Genomic DNA, 25,622 nt, shown 5'->3' with positions numbered 1-25,622 from the left:
GTCTGTTTCCTCTCCACCTATCCTCTCCTCTATCCATCTTCTATCCGTATCTGCCTCCCCCTCTCTCCCTATTTATTTCAGAACCCCCTTCCTCTCCCCCATTTCTGATCAAGGGTCTAGGCCCGAAACGTCAGCCTTTCTGCTCCTATGATGCTGCTTGGCCTGCTGTGTTTATCCAGCTCTGCACCTTGTTGTCTCGGATTCTCCAGCATCTGCAGTTCCTACTATCTCTGCACAGCCCAAGAGGTAGTTTAACAGACTCTGAGAAAATAACTTTTCCAGTGATCCAGAAGCAAAATCATGTTTGTATCATGAAGTAGGAAGACTAACGCAAATCATCATAAATCTAATTTGGAATATCTTTCTGTGAAAAAGTAAAAATATTATTTACCATGAAAATGTCTTCAACACTGGCAGTTAGTTGATGTATTACTTTAAATATCTCAAAGCATCTATGAAAGAAACAAAACCAAAAGATAAATGAGCAGTCATGGGTGCATGTACCCTAGGGGTTTATGTCATTGTCGAATTCTGTTTTGGCTTCATATCGACACTGAATTTGCATTGCAAAGTTAAAAATTGTCGTAGATCTGAATTAATGTCAGTTTATCCCAATTTTGCACCTTCATTAACACCACAAATGTTCACAAGTTTGAAGCAAGAGAGCTCCACACCATTGATGCAGTTGAAGATATGTTCATGCTTAGCCTCAACCTTGTTTGTAATTTTCTTTGTCATTTATCGAAATCCTAATACGCTCTGTACATTTTAAAGACACCTCTAAGCCTATTGAAGACACATTTAAATGTTGTACCAATTCATATACTTTACATGTAAAACACAATGGCACCATAAGACATGCTTTTATTTATAGAATCATTTAAGTGACAACTGATAAATTTGTATTTTAACATTTTATTTATTGGAATTAACAAGCGCTTCAACACGTTATCAATTTTGACTCATTCTTCTCTAGGTAAATTAGCTTAAACTGTTAAAATTTATTATGATCTTAAGCTCATTGTCATAGATACACACTCATCCATAGTCCTTTTTTGGCCTTTTCTGATTGCTGTCATGTTATGCTGAATGTTGAGATGTGGTTTCTGCAGTATTAGCTTCTCCATGGTAGTAATACTGATTGATGTGTTGAGATGAGCATGGAGCTCCTAAAGGTGATATACAGATCATTAGTACATGTTGTTTGCTGGATTTACAAATGACAAAACATCACGAATCCTGTTCTAACATAGTTGTTGACACTAAATATTATTTCATTAAATTTTCATTTGTTTAATCAATGTGAAAACACCATCCGTCAGGGTTTCTTGCTAATATTTAAAGTAACGGATATCCTCCACTTTGCTGTACTCTGTATGAAATTAAAGACTTAAGGAATTATGCTGAGCTTGGAAGCAGTTTCAAGGGCAAATTGCATCCCCTAAACATGGATTTTAAGGACTTTTCCAGTCTCGTTCCTCTGCCAGAATCAATACTCTAACTTCATTGGATTTTTTTTGTCAGTCTACAGTATCAATCTAATAAAAAAAAGACATATTTCAGATCTACTTAATTACACTTAATAATTTGTACTATCTGGTTTATGATTGTGATATTTTTATTTCCATAATTATTCCATATGTCTAGAGTAAAACTACAATGTGTAAATTGTCTGATTTAGAAGTGGGACTGTCAACATTATGTTATTGTTTCAGGCTTGATTTTCTTTAAATGTATTAAGTAATCAGTTGGAAACTTCAGCTATAAACAATTGTATTTGCTCCAGGTACCAGCATGGTTTTGTTTTTGTAAACAGACATGGAGCATTAGAATTTTAAACAGACAGTTGGGCATCTAAGCCTCATTACACTTTTTGTAGAAATCAGATTTGATTTTTGATTCCAGCTTGACTCTAAACTATTGGTTTACACATTACAGCTTCTGCTATGGGCTCTGTTTTTCTGCTTATCATCATCTGTTAGCCATCCAGAAAATTAAACACAATAAAATATCACTTCAGGGAAGCCTAAATCTTGACCCTAAATTAAGACCATGAAGACCATAAGATAAAGGAGCAGAAATTAGGCCATTCGGCCCATCAAATCTGCTCTGCCATTCAATCATAGGTAAACATTCCGTTGCAATACAACAGTGACCCGCCCTGAGAAATACGTAAAGACAGGGATGATGAAGATCACTACAGCCAAATCAATTCTATACCATAGTTTGGGAGGGTTGGAAATTCTGCAAAAGTGCACTGCTTGAGGATACAAATGAAGTGTAATTTGGAATAGTATGCATAAAGGCCAAACAGTTAACTAAACTTTAAAGGAAACTATGGCTAATTGCTGAAAAACTTCTGCCAATGAACTAATCTGAGCTGCAGTTGTGAGGATAAGTCTGGGGTCAAAATCATGCATTATGCAACTGGCTAATGTTTTCAGTTTTATGCAACACTTACAACTTTAGGCAAAGCCTGATGAAAGTTCATCGTTGTTTCTGTAGTCATTTCAGGAATGATGCTGTAAAGAGCGCTCTGGTCAGTTTAAAATATTCTTTTGTGGCCACTTCCACTCGTTTCAAGATTGCAGTACCGATATTGCAGGAACCGATGGCTGTTTAGTCAGATCTAGGAAACAACCTTGCAGATGAAGGCAAACATAGCTGTCCGTGGTCTTCTTACTATTGCTCATACTTTGTATTTTGTGCTGGATTAAGTTTTACCACAGACTGTCATGTATGGGAAAGGACAGGAGTGGACGAAACGGATGTGAAGCAAGGGGTTGGTGGACGGAGGGAAGTTTGGCGGTGGTGGTGAGAATAGTAGGGAGGTGCGGGGAGGATTGGTGAGAGCTGGAAGGAAAGGACAGTCGGGGGTAAAGATGAGCCGGGGTAAATATGGGAGTGAACGGTGGGGAGGGCAAGAGTAGGTGGGGAACGGAGGAGAGGAAGTTGGTGGGGAAAGGGAGTGTTTGTAGTGGGAGGTGGTTGGTGACGGGTGGAAGGAGCAAAGGACGGGGGCAGATTGGGGGTGTTGCAGATGAAGGTTACATGATGTGATCTGTGGCACAATCGTCTCCGCAATCTGTGCACGGAGGCGGCCTGAGCCGGAGTAGTTAATAAAACGCCGGGTGCATGTATCTTTTTCCGCCCTTGCTTTCCCCCCAGCAGCTGCTGACAGGCTGAGCTACAAGTAATGAGAGTTTAATCAAATGTCCCCGGCCACATTTACACCAGGAACCTGCCAAAATGTTACAAGAGCGACAGCTAAAGGATTCTTCTATTTCTGGGATCGAGACCCGAGAACATTAAACATTTACAGACGATTCTTTTCTCCAAGATTGGTTGAAGAATTGCAAATTTCAGCAGCTCACCTTATTCCGGAAGTCTAGCTTTCACTGCTAACGACAACTTCCTCCACCTTACAGTGGGGTTGGAATTTGAAACTGATCCCTGTTTTGATTTTCTTTTCCTTTTTTTTTCATTTTATTTGTTTTACTTTCTTTTTTTCCTTTATTTAGTTTTTTTTCTTGTTTATTCCTTCTTTTCTGTTTTCCTTTTTTTGACCATATTGACTGTGACATTTACAACCTGCATGAAGTATGTCATGATTACGTTTTGTACTTTGCAAATTGCTGCATGCCACCAGAGGCAAAATGGTGTTGACAATTAATGTTAAGCGGTTTGTTATTGAACATTGTAAAATGTTAAAAAAAAAAGTCCTTTCTTATCAAATCCCTCCGTGGACTTACATCTCTCAATTCTTCTCCAACTTAAAAATCTTATGAAATATCTGTGCTTCTCAAACCCTGGGCTCTAGAATGAATTAGTTTTATCGTCATGTTCTCAATTAACCTCCATTGTTAATGACTACTATATACCTTTAGCTGCAAAGGCTCCAAACTTTGAAACACCCTCTCTATCTCTACTGCACTTTCCTTCTTTAAGGCATTTCTTTAATTCTACCTGTTTGCTTTATCCAAACTTGATCATCTGACCTAAAGTCTCCTTAATGTGGCTTAGTGCCATACTTTGTTCAATAATGTTCCTGTGAAAAGTGCTTATTGGATGTTTAATTATTTTGAAGGCAGTATATAAATATTACTTGTTTGATTTTGAATATTAGCAGAATTTGCAAAGATTTCTTGTAGCCTGATACACTGTGAAAATGAGGACAATACAGTTAAATATATTTCCTGTATAGAATTGTAAGATAGAACTGAGTTCTTTTGCAAATGGTTTTTGATGGCTTAAGAATACACATTTTAATTTTAGATGCATTTGAGAATGAAATGGGCAAGAAAACTCGATTGATGAATATCTTAATCCAACTCAGAAAATGTGTTGATCACCCTTATCTTTTTGATGGTAAGTGGAACAGTCATTCTGAAGAAAGAATCGTTTGTTACACTGATTATTCATCTCTGGGATCTAGGTTTAAATTTAACCCAGGGACTGGAAGAGAATATGAATTTTAATGATTCCAGGTAAAATGGTTTTGGATAATTTTTAATGCTTAAATCTAACTATGAAATGACAGCTTTACTCAAAATGAATTAAGTTTGTGTAGCAATGACTGAGCTTGCGTTTTTATGGAAATTTCTCAGGTTCTTTGGATGTTGAAAAATGCTTCACAATTAATTCATTACTTGAGAACTGCAATTGTTGTAATTAGAAAGGAAAATACAGCAGCTAATTTGTGCACAAGGTCATCCAGATAGAAGATTCATCTCTTATTATAGTGTTGGTTAAGGAAGGAACATTGAATGATTCTCTGGGGGAAAAACATCCTCTGCTTCTCTTAGAAATGTTGAGTTTGTGATATATTGAAATGAGCAACATAGAACAGTTTTGCCTTTTAATGAGTTATGTATACCTTATAATTTTCAGAACTCATGCACTTTCTGCCAATGGAAAGTGTGTTTATCTCTGCTACAAAATTTACAAAAATTAAGGAGTTTGATAAGTAAAGCTTCTATAATAAACTATTGATATCTATATTATTACAATTGCTGTAGTCATTTCTGAAAGAAAATAATAACTATTCTGAGTTTTCAGTCCTTTAGTCTTCCCTGAATTTGCTACTCTTATGTCTTTTTCTTAGGTATGGAACCAGAACCATTCCAGATCGGGGATCATCTTGTGGAAGCAAGTGGTAAACTTCACTTACTGGACAAATTACTCGCATTTCTGCATCCCAGGTCTGAATGCTAGATTCTAATCTGAAATCACAATGTCAGTACAGTGAAATCATTTTACATTGGTTGATATACGTGGAGTCAAACTTGGTCATATTTTTGTCCGTCATTCACATTTTATATCAGTATCTGCTTAAGGGATGCAGAACTACCAGGGTCCAAGAAGTAAAACTGGCTCTAGTCACTAAAATCAATACAATATCAAGTTTCATACTTAAGGTTGTCTGAAATTTTAGCTAAAAGGTGACTGATCAAGTATTTCTTTATTGATAAGAGCCAAATCACTTTGTACTGACTTATAAATCACACATTCAAGTATGTTTTCTTTGACTGAAAGCCATTTTTGCACACATATAGTCAATATTTTTTGAGCCATCTTTCTGGACTCATTTAGCCAATTCATTGGGTTTACAGAATTTAAAGAATTTGATTATGAGAACAATTTGCAATCAATATCACATTAATTGGCAACTGTTTGCAAATTATATAGTGTGAATTGAGTTTGTGCCTCTAAAATTACAGTTTCCACCAACATAAAAGTAGAAAGAAAACATTAATATATGAAGGTTAAAGTTTTTTTTTGGTTTCTTTTTGCAGTGTTTAGCACATTTTATTCCTACACTTCTCCTAAGATAAAGGAACAATTTAATTATTTTAAATATGGGAAAAAATAAAATTGTTGAATTTTTGAGTCAGTACTTGGAACTACGATGTTGTGGCCATTACAGAAACTTGGGTAACTCAGGGACAGGAATGGTTGTTGGAAGTTCCGGGATTTAGATGCTTTAAAAGAAATAGGGAGAGTGGTAAAAGAGGCGGGGGAGTGGCATTGCTAGTCAGGGCAAGTATAGCAGCTACTGAAAGGCAGTTTGAGAATGATATGTCTACAGAGTCAGTTTGGGTTGAGGTCAGGAACAAGAAAGGAGCAGTCACTTTGATGGGGTTTTTTTTAACAGACCCCCGAATAGTTGCAGAGAAGTGGAGGAGCGGATTAGGCGGCAGGTACTGGAAAAGTGCAGAAGTCACAGGGTTGTAGTCATGGGTGACTTCAGCTTTCCAAATATTGATTGGAAACTTGTTAGTTGTAATAGTTTAGATGGAGCGGATTTTGTCCAATGCATTCAGGAAGGATTCCTGACACAGTATGTAGATAGACCAACACGAGGAGAGGCCATTTGGAATTTGGTGCTTGGCAATGAACCGGGCCAAGTGTTAAACCTGTTGGTAGGAGAGCATTTTGGCGGTAGCGATCATAACTCTTACTTTTATAATAGTCATGGAAAAGGATAGGTAAATACAGCAGGGTAAGGTTTATGATTGGGGGAAGGGTAATTATAATTCTGTTAGGCAAGAACTGGGTAACATAAAATGGGAACAGATGCTGTCAGGGAAGAGCACTATAGAAATGTGGAGATTGTTTGAGGAATGCATAATGCGTGTGCTTGATATGTTTGTTCCTAACAGGCAGGGAAGATGCTGTCAAGTGAGGGAGCCTTGGTTCTCGAGAGGTCAAACGACTAGTTAAGAGGAAGAAGGATGCTTATATAAGGTTCAGGAAACAAGGATTGGAAAAGGCTCAAGAGGGATACAGGTTAGCCAGGAAGGAGCTGAAGAAGGGGCTTAGGAAAGCTATAAGGGGGCATGAGAAAACGTTGCCAGATAGGATTGAGGAAAACCCCAAGGCTTTTTACATGTATGAGAGGAATAAGAGAATGACCAGAGAAAGGGTAGGGCCGATCAAGGATTGTAAATGGAATTTGTGCACGGAGCCTAAAGAGATAGGAGAGGTCCTTAATGAATACTTTTCTTCGCTATTCACAACTGAGAGGGACTTAGTTGTAGGGGAGGACTGTGTAAAACAGGCTGGTAGGCTAGAGGAGGTAGATGTTAGTAAGGAAGATGTACGAGGAATTTTGAGGAACTTGAAAATAGATAAGTCCCCCGGGCCTGATGGGATTTATCCAAGGATTCTATGGGAAGCGAGGGAAGAGACTGCAGGGCCTTTGGTGATGATCTTTTCATCCTCACTATCCACGGGTATAGTGCTGGAAGATTGGAGAGTGGCAAACGTCATTCCCCTTGTTCAAAAAAGGGAATAGGGATAACCCCGGAAATTACAGGCCAGTTAGTCTTACTTCAGTGGTGGGCAAATTATTGGAAAGGGCTCTGAGAGATAGGATTTATGATCACTTGGATAGGCACAGTTTGATTCGTGATAGTCAGCATGGATTTGTGAAAGGTAGATTATGCCTCACAAACCTTATTGAATTCTTTGAAGAGGTGACCAAACACGTGGATGAAGGTAGAGCAGTGGATGTGGTATACATGGATTTAAGTAAGGCGTTTGATAAGGTTCCCCATGGTAGGCTCATGCAGAAAGTAAGGAGGCATGGAAATGTGGCAGATTGGATTCAGAATTGGCTGACCCTAAGAAGACAAAGGGTGGTAGTGGATGGAAAATATTCAACCTGGTGCTCAGTTACGAGTGGTGTACCACAAGGATCTGTTCTGGGTCCTCTTCTATTTGTGATTTTTGTAAATGATTTGGATGTAGGAGTGGAACGGTGGATTAGTAAGTTCGCGGACAATACGAAGGTGGGTTGAATTGTGGATAGTGTGGAGGGCTGTTCTAGGTTACAAAGGGACATTGATATGATGCAAAGCTGGGCTGAGAAGTGGCAGATAGAATTTAACCCTGAAAAGTGTGAGGTGATTCATTTTGGAAGGACAAATTTGAAAGCAGAATACAGGGTTAACGGAAAGATTCTTAGCAGTGTGGAGGAGCAGAGGGATGTTGGGGTTCATGTCCACAGTTCCCTGAAAGCTGCCACCCAGGTGGATAGAGTTGTGAAGAAGGCGTATGGTGTGTCAGCTTTCATTAATAGAAGGATTGAGTTCAAGAGCCATGAAGTTATGCTCCAGCTATACAAAAGCCTGGTTCGGCCACATCTGGAGTATTGTGTCCAGTTCCGGTCACCTCATTACAGGAAAGATGTGGAAGTGTTGGAAAAGGTGCAGAGGAGATTTACCAGGATGTTGCCTGGAATGGAGGGAAGGTCTTACGAGGAAAGGTTGAGAGAGCTAGAACTTTTCTCTTTAGAACGACGAAGGATGAGAGGTGACTTGATAGAGGTGTACAAAATGATCAGAGGTATAGATAGAGTGGACAGCCAGAGACTTTTTCCTCGGGTGGAGGTAGCTATTACGAGGGGGCATAGTTTTAAAGTGAGTGGAGGTAAATATCGGGGAGACGTCAGAGATAGGTTTTTTACTCAGAGAGTGGTAGGAGCGTGGAATGCATTGCTGGAGAGGGTAGTAGAATTGGCCTCATTAGGGGCATTTAAGCAGCTATTGGATAGGCATATGGATGATAGTATAAGGTAGGGGTGAAGGTTAGATAGACCTTAGGTTTAGGGTAAAAGTTTGGCACAACATCGTGGGCCGAAGGGCCTGTACTGTTCTATGTTCTATTAAAGGGTTAAAGTAAAGTTGCCCTAGTCTTACCAGACCGTAATGCTGCTCTCTCATTAGAGCGAGACAACAGATGGGTGTTCAACCTGAGGGTCATGATGCCTTAGGCGAGGGCAGAGTTTAGGAAGGAGTGCCCTTCATAGTAATCTCAGAGAGTACAGGAATTGAACCTGCACTGTTGGCAACACTTTATATCACTAACCAATCCCAGGTATATATACTATCATCCAGTAAGGCTACTGTATCAAGTTATTTCACAGTCTTACCAGAGTCATTTGTGTACAGTCGTGTTGACTTATAAAGGGAGAACAAACCTGGAGAATGAAATGCAACTTAAATAATTGATATATATTCAGTTACAATTTTACATTAATCATTACAGAGGTCATCGAGTGTTGCTGTTTTCTCAGATGGCAAGCATGCTGGATATCTTGCAGGATTACATGGAATATAGAGGTAAAAATCAGCAACGATTTTGTACACTGATTACGTTTAAACCAAAATGTTGAAAATAAACAGTTGCGGAACCTTGCAGTTTGCTTTATTTTCCAGTCATGTGGTCTTGGAAATGGTCTGTATTTTGCCTGATCTCAGCTGAACTTCTAAGTCTTGGCAAAAATAACTGAGAACGGTAGTATTTCGTTGTGTAATTTGATGTTACTCTGATTAAAAAAGAAATTATTCTTGCTGCTTGGATAAGTGAACAAGTCAGAACTACTGATGTCTTGTCCTGGAAGTGATGACTTAAAAGAAAACAGATGATTTTGGTCATTTAAACAAAGGTTGAAATGTTCATTGTGTTTAGTAATTTTGAGTACTGCTTGAGCTCATTTTGGATATGGAAGATGATGTTGAAAGAAGGGGTATATGATGACATGATTACACTGAAGATGTCCACCTTGACTCATGTTGTATTTGCAAGTCCAAGCTCACTAATCTTCAATTGTCTGAAGATAGATGTTTGCTCATTTTGAACGCCATGTCTCACATGCAACTCATTTCTACTCAGGAGTGACAAGCTATCTGATCCCCCAGTGTGTTCAATAAGTGAACATGATGGTACTTCAGTTCAAGGTCTCTTTCTATCAGTGTATACACTCATGAGAGATTTTTCTGTGATGTGAAAAAATGAGTCATTTGGCTCAGTTACAGATGCCTATGGTGTTACTGTGTGCCCACAATGTTTTGCAGTTGTGCTGGGTACGATGGGTGTTGGGCAGTTAATATGTCTGTTGTGATGCTGCTATGACATCTGTAAGATTGTTGTGCACAGAATCAAGTTAGACCAGATGATGTTCTGTTAGGACATTGGATCCAAATACTTGAATGTAAGCTGAAATCTAATATAAACCGGAATTTGGAAGCAGGTGCTTCTCCTCCATATCTATCATGGCAAGAGCTCTTTTCTTATTCATACATAAAAAGAAATGAACTATGGTTACTGGAAATTTTAAACAAAAGCTGAAAATGCTGATGAAACTTGGCATGTCTGATGTATCTGTGGAGAGATAAAGCAGAGTTAAGGTTTTAAGTTGAGTGACCCTTGATTCTGTCTTGTGCCACTTCCCTAAATTGTTCCAATGCTGATCCCAGCTTGATAATCCTTCAAAATGTGGATTTTATCTCTCCTGCAGGCAGAAATAATAGTGACATTTTGGAGTTTGAAGAGAGAATATTTAAGTTTAGTTTTTTCTTTATTCATTCACGGGACGAGGGCATCGCTGGCTAGGCAGCATTTATTGCCCATCCCTAATTGCCCAGAGGGCAGTTCAGAGTCAACCACATTGCTGTGGGTCTGGAGTCACATGTAGGCCAGACCAGGTAAGGATGGAAGTTTCCTTCCCTAAAGGACATTGGTGAACCAGGTGGGTTTTTCCGACAATCGGCAGTGGATTCACGGTCATCATTAGGTTGTTAATTCCAGATACTTATTGAATTCAAATTCCACCATCTGCCATGGCTGGATTAGAACCCAGGTCCCCAGAACATTATCTGGGTCTCTGGATGAACAGTCCAGCAATAATACCATTAGGCCATTGCCTCCCTTTTTATGCTTCTATTAATTGTATGCAGGTAACATAGTCCTTGTTTCAGGCCCGAGAAAACCAGTGGTCCATCTAGTCCACCTATCCACAGTATGTGCATTTCTAATAACCTTGAATCCTGTTCATTGACAAAAGCCTATCTAGCTCCTTGTTGAAATCCATTAAGAATTCTTCTTCCAGCAGGTGATTCATTCGTTAGACTTGCCCAATGCTTTGTTTAAGTGATTGTCCATCAGGAAGGTTGAAGCTGTTTTGTTGGCAGAATAGTTTCAGGGCAAAACTTTAGTGTTGTAAGTTTAACAAAATTTGAAAGTGAAATGCTCGTGCTGTAACGTACTAAATTTGAAACTGAACTTTATTCCTGTTCAGCAAGACAACGATATCTGCCGGTTCAGCGGCGAATTAAAGTCTGGGTATAGAAATGCCGTTCAGGGGTTGACATTTTTGAAAGTCCTATTTGTCTGTTCAGTTGGAAGGAGAATCTTCTCTTATTGTTTCTACAAATCTTTATCTCTCAACCAACAGCACTAAACAAATTAACTAGCAATTTATTTTTTTTTTTGGTTAGAGCTTTCCCTGAAAGCTGCCACCCAGGTGGATAGAGTTGTTAAGAAGGCCTATGGTGTGTTAGCTTTCATTAATAGAGGGATTGAGTTCAAGAGCCGTGAAGTTATGCTTCAGCTATACAAAAGCCTGGTTCGGCCACATCTGGAGTATTGTGTCCAGTTCTAGTCGCCTCATTACAGGAAAGCTGTGGAAGCGTTGGAAAAGGTGCAGAGGAGATTTACCAGGATGTTGCCTGGAATGGAGGGAAGGTCTTACGAGGAAAGGTTGAGAGAGCTAGAGCTTTTCTCTTTAGAACGACGAAGGATGAGAGGTGACTTGATAGAGGTGTACAAAATGATCAGAGGTATAGATAGAGTGGCCAGCCAGAGACTTTTTCCTCGGGTGGAGATAGCTATTACGAGGGGGCATAGTTTTAAAGTGAGTGGAGGTAGATATCGGGGAGACGTCAGAGGTAGGTTCTTTACTCAGAGAGTGGTAGGAGCGTGGAATGCATTGCTGGAGAGGGTAGTGGAGTTGGCCTCATTAGGGGCATTTAAGCGGCTATTAGATAGGCATATGGATGATAGTATAAGGTAGGGGTGGAGGTTAGATAGACCTTAGGTTTAGGGTAAAAGTTTGGCACAACATCATGGGCCGAAGGGCCTGTACTGTGCTGTACTGTTCTATGTTCTATGTTCTATTAAAGGGTTAAAGTAAAGTTGCCCTAGTCTTACCAGACCGTAATGCTGTTTTCTCATCAGAGACCGTAATGCTGCTCTCTCATTAGAGAGAGACGACTGATGGGTGTTCAACCTGAGGGTCATGATGCCTCAGGTGAGGGCAGAGTTTAAGAAGGATGATAGTATAAGGTAGGGGTGGAGGTTAGATAGACCTTACGTTTAGGGTAAAATTTCGGCACAGCATTGTGGGCTGAAGGGCCTGGACTGTGCTGTACTGTTCTATGTTCTTATTGTGATACCACATTTGCTTGCATAGTGGTGATTACACTTTTACATAAGCATATAAGAACTAGGAGCAGGAGTAGGCCATCTAGCTCCTCGAGCCTGCCCCACCATTTAATAAGATCATGGCTGATATTTTTGAGAATCAGCTCCACTTACCCGCCCACTCACCATAACCCTTAATTCCTTTTTACTGTTTAAAAATTTATCTAGCCTTGCCTTAAAAACATTCAGCGAGGTAGCTTCAACCGCATCACTGGGCAGGGAATTCCACAAATTCAGAACCCTTTGGGTGAAGAAGTTCCTCCTGACCTCAGTCCTATATCTGCTTCCCTTTATTTTGAGGCGATGCCCTCTAGTCCTAGTTTCACCTACTAGCGGAAACAACCTCCCTGCCTCCACCTTATCTATTTCCTTCATAATCTTATGTGTTTCTATAAGATCTCCCCTCATTCTTCTGAATTCCAATGAGTATAATCCCAGTCTACTCAGTCTCTCCTCATAATCCAACCCTCTCAACTCTGGAATCAACCGAGTGAATTTCCTCTGCACCCCCTCCAGTGCTAGTACATCCCTTCTCAAGTAAGGAGACCAAAACTGCACAGTACTCCAGGCCTCACCAGGACTCTGTATAGCTGCAGTGTAGCCTCCCTGTTTTTAAACTCCATCCCTCTAGCAATGCCAGACAAAATTCCATTTGCCTTTTTAATTACCTGCTGCACCTGCAATCCTACTTTTAGCGATTCATGCACAAGGACACCCAAGTCCCTCTGCACAGCAGCGCGGCAATTTTTTACCATTTAAAACATAGTCCATTTTGCTGTTATTCCTACCAAAATGGATGACCTCACACTTATCAACATTGTACTCCATCTGCCAGACCTTTGCCCACTCGCTTAGACTATCTATATTCCTCTGCAGACTTTCAGTGTCTTCTGCACACTTTGCTCTACCACTCACCTTCGTGTCATCTGCAAATTTTGACACACCACACTTAGTCCCCAACTCCAAATCATCTATGTAAATTGTAAACAATTGTGGTCCCAACACTGATCCCTGAGGCACACCACTAGCCACTGACCGCCAACCAGAAAAACACCCATTTACCCCTACTCTTTGCTTTCTACCGGTCAACCAATCGTCTATCCATGCCAATACATTACCTGTAATACCGTGCAACTTCATCTTATGTAGCAGCCTTTGGTGTGGCACCTTGTCAAATGCCTTCTGGAAATCCAGATACACCACATCCACAGGTTCCCCGTTATCCACCATGCAAGTAATGTCCTCAAAGAATTCCACCAAATTAGTGAAACATGACCTACCCTTCATGAACCCATGCTGGGTGTTCCCAATGGGACAATTTATATCCAGATGTCTTGCTATTTCTTCCTTAATGATAGATTCAAGCATTTTCCCCACTACCGAAGTTAAGCTAACTGGCCTATAGTTACCTGCTTTTTGTCTACTTCCTTTTTTAAACAGTTGCGTCACATTGGCTGTTTTCCAATCTGCGGAAACCACCCCAGAGTCCAGTGAATTTTGGTAAATAATTACAATGCATTTGCTATTTCCCCCATCACCTCTTTTAGTACCCTGGGATGCATTTCATCAGGGCCAGGAGACTTGTCTACCTTTAGCCCCATTAGCTTGCCCAGCACTGCCTCCTTAGTGATAATGATAGTTTCTAGGTCCTCACCTGCTATAACCTTCTTGCCATTAGTTTTCGACGTGTTATTTGTGTCTTCCACTGTGAAGACCGTAATGTCTTGGCTATTTCCTCATTCCTAGTTATTAAATTGGCCTTCTCATCCTCTAAAAGACCAATGTTTACCTTCGCCACTCTTTTACGATTTACATATTTATAGAAACTTTTGCTGCCTGTTTTTATATTCTGAGCTAGTTTACTGTCATAATCTATCTTACTTTTCTTTATAACTTTTTTTGTGGCTTTCTGTTGGCCTTTAAAGATTTCCCAGTCTACGAGTTTCCCACTACTCTTTGCTTTTTTGTATGTGTTTTTTTTCAATCTGATACTTTCCTTTATTTCCTTAGACATCCATGGCTGGCTCTCTCTTTTCCTACAGTTCTTCCTTATCACTGGAATATACTTCTGCTGAGCACTGTGAAAAATCGTTTTGAAAGTCCTCCACTGTTCCTCAATTGACGCACCATAAAGTTTTTGCTCCCATCCTACCTTAGCTAACTCCTTCCTCATTCCTTCATAGTCTCCTTTGTTTAAGCACAGGACATAGGTACTGGATTTAACTTTCTCACGCTCCATCTGTATTTTAAATTCGACCATACTGTGATCGCTCCTTCCGAGAGGATCCCTAACTGTGAGATCATTAATTATTCCTGTCTCATTACACAGGACTAGATCTAGGATAGCTTGCTCCCTCGTAGGTTCCATTACATATCGTTCAAGGAAATTATCGCGGATGCATTCTATGAACCCCTCCTCAAGGCTGCCATGACCGACCTGGTTTGACCAATCGATATGTAGATTAAAATCCCCCATGATAATTGCTGTACCATTCTTACATGCATTACCTATTTCTATGTTTATTGCCCGCCCCAACACGATGTCATTATTTGGTGGCCTATAGACCACACCTATCAGTGACTTCTTCTCCCTGCTGTTCCTAATTTCCACCCAAATGGATTCAACTTTTTGTTCAGTAGAACCTATATCATCTCTCACTACCGCCCTGATATCATCCTTAAAAATCAGAGCAACGCCACCTCCCTTACCTTCCTGTCTGTCCTTCCGAACAGTTTGATACCCCTGGATATTTAACTCCCGGTCATAACCATCCTGTAACCATGTCTCTGTAATTGGCCACTAAATGATACCCATTTGCCATGATTTGTACTGTCAACTCATCCACCTTGTTTCGAATGCTCCGAGCATTCAGATGCCAGTTTTTGCACCTTCTTTTTGGGTCCTGTTACCTCCATTACTAACAGCTCTTGAGTTCTCCTTCCCTTTAACTTTTTTCCTAATTTTCAATGGAGTTGAAGCTTCCTTGTCACGTGCTAACCTGCTGTGTTGCCTTACATTAATTGTTATTCTCCCTGTACGCTCCCTTTTCCCTCTCCCCCCCCCCCCTACTTTTAGGAGTAATTAATTGGCAGAGGAAGTGAACAGCAATGTTTACATCTTTTTCTTTCAAACTAAGGAATGACTCAATTCCTCTCTCCCCTTAACAGAATGTCAAGTACCAATTAGGGAATTCTTTTGCATGATTTATTTTGTCTGGTAGAGTTTCTAAGAAAATTGAACATGCTCCAAAATGAACTGACGGAGTCCCCATTACCTGCCAAACTCCCAAGTATATGCATTGATAGGGATATTGGAACAGCTTCGTTAATGGTAGAAGTAGTGAATTATTGCATTTTTGTTCTGTGTTCAAGACAAGAAAGATTAATTAACAACAAAGACAGAAACTGCTGGAGAAGCTTAGCAGGCCTGACAGCAGCTGTGAAGGGAAATCAGAGTTAACGTTTCAGATTGAGTGACCTTCCTCAGAACAAACTAATTAATAAGCTAGAGGGATTGAGGGCTTGCTTACAGGAACTGTATTCACAACAGTGCAAGGAACCTATCTAAGTAAAGACCCCAAAATGTAACAGCTGATGAACGAAATTACTCAAATAAACCAACTGTACCATATTAATTTACATTTCAGACATCCCAGAAGGTTTTGTGTTCAAGTCCCATTCCAGAGATTTGAGCGTATGATTTTTATTAACACTCTAGTTTAGGACTGAGGGTATTAAACACTGTTGGAATTGCTGAACTTTAGAAGAGATTTAAATGTATGCCCTTTCTGAGCAATGTAAAAGGTCCCATGGCACCACTTCAACAAAGAGCAGGGCATCCTCCATGGTGACTGGCCCAGTATTTATCCTTCAACAAAGTGAATAATCTATTCACTTCTACGCTGTGAGACAGAAACAGAAAATGCTAATGAAACTCAGTAGGTCTGGCAGTATCTCTGAAGAGATAGCAGCATCATCTGTAGTTGCAGTTTTATGGTTTGCAGTTCTGAAGAAGGGTCACTGGACCCAAATTGTTGATTCTGCTTTCTCCCCACAGATGCTGCCAGACCTGCTGAGTTTCAGATTTCCAGCATCCACAGTTGTTGGGTTTTTGATTACACTGTGAGACCTTGCTGTGCTTGCCACATTTTCTATTCTACAACAGTAACGACATGTCAAAATACTTAATTGACTATAAAGTACTTTGAGAAGTCCTGAAATCTTGTAAGGCACTGAATGCAAGACTTTCTTTTTGTATTTTTATGATTCTTCAGGTTATAGCTATGAACGCTTGGATGGATCAGTACGAGGAGAGGAGCGATACCTTGCTATCAAAAACTTTAATCAACAAGATATTTTTGTTTTTCTTTTAAGCACCCGGGCAGGTTAGTAGAAACAAGAAAGGTATGTTGTCCTAAAATCAGTCTGTCAATTTAGACTCTTAGAATTTTACAGCAAAATCCTGACTGTCTGAAAGTGTTATGAAATACCCTATTCCTATACTCTTTATATGTCTCTTTCTAAAATGTAGGATGGTTACAGCACAGAAGGAGACTATTCAACCTGTCTTCTCCAAATTGCCTGTCAGTAAGAATGACTCAATTAGTCCCACTTCTGTCCTATCTGTGTAGCCCTGAAAATATTTTCTGTTCTGATAATTATCCAAGTCCGTTTTGAAGACCATGATTGAATCGTCCTCCACACTCACAGGAAGTTTATTCCTGAACCTAATCACACACAACCCAAGTATCTTTTTCTCATTAACCCCTTCTGTCATTTTGCTGCTCACCTTAATTTCAAATCCCTGATTCTTGGCCTTACAGCCAGTAGGATGCATTTCTAAGGAGAGCTGTCTCAGCTTCACCCATCTGTCCGAAGGACTGAAGCTCATCCCTTGAGCTACTCCACATCTTTCAGATCCTTCCTAAAATGTAGTGGCCAGAAATGGGCACAATACACCAGGTGAAAATGAACCAGTATTTTATGAAGGTTCATTGTAATTTTCTTGCTTCTGTTCTCTATGCCTCTGTGTATATAAAACCTCAGATCCTGCATTCCTTTTTAACCACATTTTCAGTCTACCCTGCCACCTTCAATGATTTGTGCACATATGCCTCCTGTTCTCTGTTCTTGCACTCCATTTAGAATTGTACCCTTTAGTTTATATTGCCTCTTCTCATTATTCCTACAAGTCACATTGTACTTTCATGTATGTAATTTCATCTGCCACATGTCTCGTCATTTCCCAAGACTGTCTAATTCGTCTTGAGGTCTATTACTATCCTACCACAGTTCACTAAACCTCTCATTTTTAAGTCATTGGTAAAGTTTGAAATTGTTCCCTGTACACCCAAGTCTGGGTTGTTAATATAAGAAGGGTAGTGGTCTTAATCCTGAGTATTTAGTCCTTCCTCAATGTGGAAAACAACCATTCATTACTTCCGAGAGATAGCAAGAACTGCAGATGCTGGAGTCAGAGATTAAAAAAAAAATGGAGCTGGAGGAACACAGGAGGCCAGGCAGCATCAGAGCTTCAGACCCAACTGAAGAAGGGTCCTGACTCGAAACGTCAGCTTTCCTGTTCCTCTCATGCTGCCTGGCCTGCTGCGTTCCTCCAGCTCCACACCGTTTTATATATTCATTACTTCGCTCTCTTTCCTGTCATTTGACCATCGTTCATTGCCTTTGATATCAAGTATTTAACTACCTTTAACATCAAGGAGCCTAGCAAAAATAGAGTCATTTGAAATCAGGGAAATCGCTCTACCACTTTGAGTCATAGCTAGCACAAAGGAAGATAGTTGTGGTTCTTGGAGTTCAGTCATTTCAACTTCACAGCATCTCTGCAGGAGCTCCTTGGGGTAGATATTTTTAATCAACCTGTTCAGAGATGTTCAGCGAGACACATTTCTGAAGCAGGTGGGACTTGAACCCAGGCCTTCTGTTTCAGTGATTGTAATCAGCAAAGTGAACATCAGCCTCCAATGCTAGTATGTCTTTCCTTAGATAAGGGGCCCCCAAACTTTCCACAGTATTCTAGTTGCCATCTGACAAGTGCCTTGTATAGTTTTAGCAAGACTTCCCTATTTTACTCTATTCCTTTGGAAATAACAGCCAGCATTCCATTTGCCTTCTCTATTACCTGCTGAACTTGTATGCTACCTTTTTGAAATTTATGCACAAGAATGCACAAATTCTTCTGTGCTGTAGCTTTTGCAGTCTTTCTCCATTCAAATAATATTCTGCTCACCTATTCTTCCTGACAAAGTGCATAACCTCACATTTTTCCCACATTATATTCCATCTACCAATTTTTGCCACTCAATTAACTTGTCTATATCCCTGTGCAGACTGCGTCATTGTCACTTCTTGCCTTCCCACCTATTTTCGTGTCACCCACCATCTTGGTTGTGGTATATTCACTTTCCTTATCCAAGTATATATTATAGATATTTGTGGCTCTGGTACTGATCTCTCTGGCATACAGTCAGTATAGGTTGCTTCCCTGAAAATGTCTCCAAAATCCCAGCTGTCTGTCTTCTATTGGTTAGGTAATCCTCGATGCAGCTAATGTACTGCCTCCAACATCATGGACTCATCTTAAGTAGCCTAACACATGGTACCTTATCAAATGCCTTCAGAAAATCCAAATATATTACATCCACTGCTTTCCTTTTATCTATCCTGCGATAGGGTTAAGATTGCTTTTTTACTTTCTCAAGGAATTGTTGTAAATTTGTAAGACATGGTTTCCCGTTCATGAAGTCATGCTGGCTCTGCTTGATCATGTTGCGTATTTCTAAATGTTCTCCTCGTACATCCTTTATAGTAAACTCCAACTATTTTCCAAGAACAGGTATTAACTGGCCTATCATTACCTGCTTATCGTCTGCTTCACTTTTTAAATAAAGTTGTAACATTGGCAGTTTTCCAACCCTCTGGAACTTGTCCAGGAGGATTACTGGAAGATTACTACCAATCATCATCTGTGTAGCTACTTCCTTTAATATCCTAAGATGCATCCTATGAGATCTAGGGGACTTATTGTTCTTTGGCCTGTTAATTTCCCTAACACATTTTCTATAGTGATAGTCACTATTTATTTCCTCTCCTCCTTTTGCCCTTTGATTATTTAGTAATTTTGGATTGCTGTTGGTGTCTTCTACTGTGAAGAGGCTTGCTGTAAGGAGACCAGTGCTTCTGCAGTTTCCACCCTTGATTTCCTCAGCACCCTTAGATGGATGTCATTCAGGCTCAGTGATTTATTAACATCAAGTGCAGCCACCTTTTCTAGTACCAATTTTTAGTCCACTTACTATTTAAACAGCTTCCTCATTCATCTGTCATAATCAAGACTGACGTAATTAACACTTCAGTTGTGCCCTCAGCCTCTGCTATTTTAAAATAAACCAATTGAGTAAATGAAACTAAATTAGAATTGATGGCCACTAAGTGTCACTGTAACAAAAGTCAAATCACAAGGGAAACTTGTAATTAAAAGTTGGTGGCATTTTGGAAGTAATGGTGTACTCCATCCCTCACAGTGCCCATTGTTGGGAAGGCCTAGAGTGTATCAGTAGACACCAAATGTTCCCTTACCAATGGCACCCACGCATGGTCTTAACTGCACTAGAGAGGACACAGCATTAGGATGCACTATTATATACAATGGACCCCTCCATGGTCTGCACCTGTTTGTGACCATCTTGGCCAGAAGCAGTCACATGAGAAAGTCCTCTGATCTGCCTGTCCTTCTCTTTACCGAGTGCCCAAAGATCAGGAGCATGAGGCTAAAGCCCAAGCAGAAATTTAAAAGGAGCCCCTAACGAAACTGAAGAAAATGACTGTGGCCTCTATAATTCAGATATTCAAAGTATATGGATTCCTTGAAGCTGTCAAAAATACAGGCAGGCTGGCAGTTTGTAAAGCTAATTAAACTATGATTGTACAGGATAGCTGTTTTCTGCCTCTGCAATTTTAAGGGAACCAAGTTAGCGATGACAGTCCCTAAGGGGCATTGTAAAAGAAAACCAAAATTTCAAAGGACACATGTCAAATTTAAATTAAAATACCATCTTATGGGGTAATGATGCACTCCAGCACCTGTGGTACCTTCTGATCACAGTAGACCTGAAGCCAGTGGACACCATGTGCTACTTCTCCAAGGACACCCTGATGTGAACATAATTATAGGTGAAAGGCAGGCAGTCAGTTTTAATGAGCCCCTTCCATGGCCTACTGCCTGGACATATTAATGACCCCTTTGGACAGGCCTTGAAAGAGGCACAAGGGAGGTCATCCAACATGTGTGCTCCCTGTCCTCTGCCTCTACTATTTTAAGTAAACAAACAGTTGACCAAATCAAACCAAGTTAGAACTGAGAGTCCTTTAAGGTCCTTTGTAAGAAAAATAATATCACAAAGGAAACTTACAGAATTTAATTTTAAATATCATTTTGAGGGTTGATGATGCAACCCAGTTGTCATGGTGCCCAGCGATTGTAGAAGGTCTGAATTGTACTGGTTGATACAGTGTGCTCCCTCTCCAAGGACACTCTGGCATTAACGTAATCGTAGCAGTCAGGTGCAACTGTCCTCTCCAAAGCATGCTGTCTGGATTTATTAATAGTCTCCTTAGTCAGATCCAGGAGCAGATCCACAAGGATGTCCTCTGACCTGTCCACACTTTTCTGTATCAGGTGGCCAAAGATTAAGAACATGGAGCTGATGTGAAACTAAAAATTTAATAATAACTCCTTTAAAAATCTGAAGGGGTCTGTAGCCTGTAGTATTTATATATGCACAGAATATAGACTTCTCAAGCCTGCTAAAACGCTGTGCTTCTATGTGTACGTCCTGCTTTTGGTCCCTGATCACTCCCACCCCTCCAAAGCTAATTGCCTGATCTAAACCCTTTGTAATTCGGGACACGTCTATCAGACCCTTCTTTAATCTTTTTGTTATAATCAAAACAGCAACAGTTTCATTAGCTTTACCTCATAATTAAAGATATTTTTATCAACCTGTACAGACATGCTATGACCCACCTCTGGAACAGGTGGGATTTGAATCTGGACTTCCCTGCTCAGAGGCAGGGACAATACCATTGCACCACAAGAATTCCTCCTCATTCCCTGGTGTTGGACTAGGGTGGACAAACTCAGAAGTCACATGATACCAGGTTATAGTTCAACAGGTTTATTTGAAATTACAAGCTTTTGGAGCGCTGCTTCTTCGTCAGGTGAAGTCCTTCACTTTACTTGATGAAGGAGCAGTGGTCTGAAAGCTTGTAATTTCAAATAAATGTGTTGGACTATAACCTGGTGTCATGTGACTTCTGACCTATTCCCAATGCACTTCACCTTCTGCAAAGTTGAGTTGATCTGTTTTTTAACTAGGTGGTGTTGGAATGAATCTTACTGCTGCTGACACTGTGATATTTGTGGACAGTGATTTTAATCCTCAAAATGATCTCCAGGCAGCAGCAAGGGCCCACAGGATTGGCCAGAAAAAGTAAGTGAATGAATGTTCTGTGGTATCGTCAGTGCATATCTCATGCTGATTATTATGAATTCTTGAAGGAGTTTGATGCCGCTTCAAATATCTGGATTGTGTGTCTTTTGTAAACTTGTTAAAAACTTAGTCAATTTTCATCTTCTGTAAAGTACCTTTCTAAAATGTATTCCTCAGAGTTCTTTGGTTTGCAGTTAATCATTGAGGGTAAATACTGTTTGTCTTTGCTGTCATTTTTATTTCATAGAGCCAATCTGATTCATCTTGTGAATCTAAATTGTTGAAAGTAAGATTTTGTTTCTAAAATATCAATAAAACAATTGATGACAATTCTGCAAGTGTGAACCAGATCAAACACTATAGGTTGAGATGGCACATTGACTTGCAACGTGAGAATACAAGTACAAATGACCGTTAACACAGAAGGAACTGAGAAATCTTCTACTGACATGCAAATAGAAAGTAGTAATAGGATTTTAGGCTACATTACTTGATAAGTACTTTGTTTTCATTTGTAAACACTGATACAGTGTGTCAAAGGAAAATTGAGAGGCAGGATATACTTCAAAGGTAGCCGTGTCTGGAATAGTGAAATCATCTGGTATGGCTTTGCTTCCCAGAATGTGAAGGGAAGTTTGTGTGGTGATAGTAGGAGAGTTTGCCAAGGGAAGGTGACAGAGGACTGGAGAGTGCAAATATGACATCCTTGATCAAGAGAGTGTATAAGGATATTCCTGCTTTCTACAAGTTGGTTGGTTTAACTTCAGTGGTGGATAAGGTTGCCATTAGGGTAAGGACATGCAATTCTACTTGTTCCCTGGTCCTGGTTATGTGCCTGCTTAACTTGCTAGAGAAAGGGCGGTATGTGACTAAATGTGGTGCAAACTGTTTCACTTATGCAGCTGGCAAGGTTAAATAATTATTGGTGCATGCAGATAGTGAGATGTGGGCATGAGACTTGCAGCACTGAAATATAGTTGATTTTGCATCCTCTATTAAGTTGTGTAGTCATCCAACAGCATGCTTACTACCAGCTGCACATTAGTCATTTCAATTAGCAGGCAGCAGTAAGTTAGCACACAGCCTATATTGGAAGCAACAGTACTGTATCCTGCATCACAAACCACAGATCCATTTTCTTACACTGCCCAATTTTGCTCCAATAATTTAAATTTCAACTTCTTAACAAATTAAATGTGTACTTTCTCATCTCTTTCTGAAAGTGTGTTTCAATAACAAAAATGTTATCTATTTCTGTTATTAAGCTCTAAACAATGTAATTTTAACAATTTTTTTATATCATTTCTGAAAAGAATTTAAGCTATTTCTGTTTTTTCTGTATTAAATTGTAGGACCAGTGTCTCAGTCGCCATTTGTATAAACATTGAGTTTATTATTGACCAAATTTATAAAACCTTGTATAACATCATACATATTAAAGCCAGGTGCTCACTTGTCAAGATAAATGGAAATCACAAAAGTAATTTTCTCCTCTAAAGTAATTTCTTTATATTGAAAGGCCAGTCAAAATTATTCGGCTGATTGGAAGAGACACCATTGAAGAATTGATTTACAGACGAGCTATGTCGAAACTGAAATTGACAAATGCTTTGATTGAAGGTGGTCAGTTCTCTATGAAGGAGAGAGAAGAATCATTTGCACCTTTTGATATGCAGGTGAGAGTCTGATTGCACTTACAGTCTAAATAATCAGAGGGTTCGTGGTTCTTCTGTTGTAGCTTCTGTTGTCATTGTTGAAGAGGCATCTCGATGACCATTAGTTTGTCTTACATTTTCTGCAAATGAAATTTGCTTTTGAAGCAACATGAAGAAAGTTATTTGATTGTCTGTGGAAAGATCTACTAAATTTCTAACTCTCCTGCCAACTATTTTGATTTTGTTGCTCGTGCTAGTTTTTATTTATTTGTTAATGGGATTTGGGTGTCACTGTCTAGGCCAGTATTTGTTGCCCAATCCTAATAGCTCCTTGAGTTGAGTGGTATGCCAGGCCCTTTCAGAGCCACCCACATTGCTTTGGTCTGGAGTCACATGTGGGCCAGACAAGGTAAAAATGGCAGATTTCTTTCCTTGAAGTCACTAATGAACTAGATGGGTTTTTACAACCATCAACAGTGGTTACATGGTCACCATTAGAATCACTTTGAATTCCTGACTTTTTAATTTGATTCAAATGTCAAGTCTGCCATTGTGGGATTTGAACTTATGTCTCCAAAGTATTAAAGCCTGGGGTTCTCAATTATTAGGCTAGTGAAATTACCACTACTGGTAAGATTATTCTACCAATAAAAGCAGCTGTCCATTAACTGCTACTTTTGCTCCACCACAGCGTGTAAACAGAGATTGAGAGTCTGCAGGCCATTTGTTTACAGGGAATGTCAGAGACAAACATGTACAGAGTTAGTGCTGTGTAGTCTTGTTTGTACACCTAAAAAGATACTTCAATCTGGGTTGAACTGTAAATACTCTAGTGGTCTAAGCTGACTTTGACACAAATAGGTGCTGTTTTGCCAATGGTATTATTTTACTCTGTGATAACAAGGTGTAGAGCTGGATGAACACAGCAGGCCAAGCAGCACCAGAGGAGCAGGAAAGCTGACATTTTGGGCCTAGACCCTTCTTCAGAAATGGGGGAGGGGAAGGGGATTCTGAAATAAATAGGGAGAGAGGGGAAGGGGATTCTGAAATAAATAGGGAGAGAGGGGGAGGCGGATAGAAGATGGATAAAGGAGAGGATAGGTGGAGAGGAGTCAGACAGGTCAAAGAAGCGGGGGTGGAGCCAGTAAAGGTGAGTGTAGGTGGGGAGTTAGAGAGGGGATAGATCAGTCCAGGGAGGACAGACAGGTCAAGGGGGCAGGATGAGGCTAGTAGGTAAGAGATGGGGATGGGGCTTGAGGTGGGAGGAGGGGATAGGTGGGAGGAAGGACAGGTTAGAGAGGCGGGGACGAGCTGGGCTGGTTTTGGGATGCGGTTGGGGGAGAGGAGATTTTGAACCTTGTGAAGTCCACATTGATACCATTGGGCTGCAGGGTTCCCAAGCAAAATATGAGGTGCTGTTCCTGCAACCTTCGGGTGGCATCGCCGTGGCACTGCAGGAGGCCCAGGATGGACATGTCATCTAAGAAGTGGGAGGGTGAGTTGAAATGGTTCGCAACTGGGAGGTGCAGTTGTTTGTTGCGAACCGAGCATAGGTGTTCTGCAGAGCGGTCCCCAAGCCTCCACTTGGTTTCCCTGATGTAGAGGAGGCCATATCTGGAACAGCGGATACAGTATACCACATTAGCAGATGTGCAGGTGAACATCTCTTTGATGTGGAAGATCATCTTGGGTCCTGGGATGGGGGTGAGGGCGGAGGTGTAGGGGCTGGTGTAGCACTTCCTGCGGTTGCAGGGAAAAGTGCCAGATGTGGTGGGGCTGGAGGGGAGTGTGGAGCGGACAAGGGAGTCACGGTGAGAGTGGTCTCTCCGGAAAGCAGATTTGGGTGGGGAGGAAAAAATGTCTTTGGTGGTGGGGTCGGATTGCAGATGACGGAAGTGTCAGAGGATGATGCTTTGGATCTGGAGGTTGGTGGGGTGGTACGTGAGGACGAGAGGGATTCTGTTTTGGTTGTTATTGCGGGGAGGGGGTGTGAGGATTGAGTTGCGGGAAATGCGGGAGACACAGTCGAGGGCGTTCTCGACCACTGAGGGGGGGATATCTGTCTTCTGTATAAAATCAACATGAGTTAGAAGCATTCATTTTAATGTATTTATAAGTAATTAAGCATCAGGAATAATTTTTAGGGTTATTTAAATGATATGCCAGAAATGGGTATTTAAAAGAAAGA

The 25,622-nt window shown here is 40.4% G+C and overlaps 2 protein-coding genes across 5 annotated transcripts in view; one reads left to right on the top strand and one right to left on the bottom strand.

The window, feature by feature from the left end:
• adal (adenosine deaminase-like) overlaps positions 1–3,477 on the bottom strand; it is a 27,635-nt gene extending 24,158 nt beyond the window's left edge. Inside the window, exons 1-4 of one of the 2 annotated variants that reach the window (XM_020534783.2) lie at positions 3,375–3,477; positions 2,462–2,629; positions 1,039–1,169; positions 392–452 (exon numbers count right to left, since the gene is read on the bottom strand). In XM_020534783.2, the coding sequence (XP_020390372.1) occupies positions 392–452; positions 1,039–1,169; positions 2,462–2,509 (240 nt within the window). In that variant the 5' untranslated portion in view covers positions 2,510–2,629; positions 3,375–3,477. The other variant, XM_020534782.2, reaches the window with a different exon arrangement.
• Positions 1–25,622, top strand: part of chd1l (chromodomain helicase DNA binding protein 1-like) — a 95,777-nt gene that overhangs the window by 46,786 nt on the left and 23,369 nt on the right. For all 3 annotated transcript variants that reach the window (XM_048602713.1, XM_048602712.1, XM_048602714.1), the window contains 6 exons: positions 4,276–4,368; positions 5,105–5,201; positions 9,052–9,125; positions 16,542–16,652; positions 21,665–21,779; positions 23,299–23,455. In XM_048602713.1, the coding sequence (XP_048458670.1) occupies positions 4,276–4,368; positions 5,105–5,201; positions 9,052–9,125; positions 16,542–16,652; positions 21,665–21,779; positions 23,299–23,455 (647 nt within the window). The remainder of the gene's footprint in view (positions 1–4,275; positions 4,369–5,104; positions 5,202–9,051; positions 9,126–16,541; positions 16,653–21,664; positions 21,780–23,298; positions 23,456–25,622) is intronic.

Source organism: Rhincodon typus, chromosome 11 (genome assembly GCF_021869965.1).
Source record: "Rhincodon typus isolate 14 chromosome 11, sRhiTyp1.1, whole genome shotgun sequence".
NCBI lineage: Eukaryota > Metazoa > Chordata > Chondrichthyes > Orectolobiformes > Rhincodontidae > Rhincodon > Rhincodon typus.
Note: the sequence above shows the minus strand (reverse complement) of the source record. Positions and strands in the feature narration are given on the sequence as shown.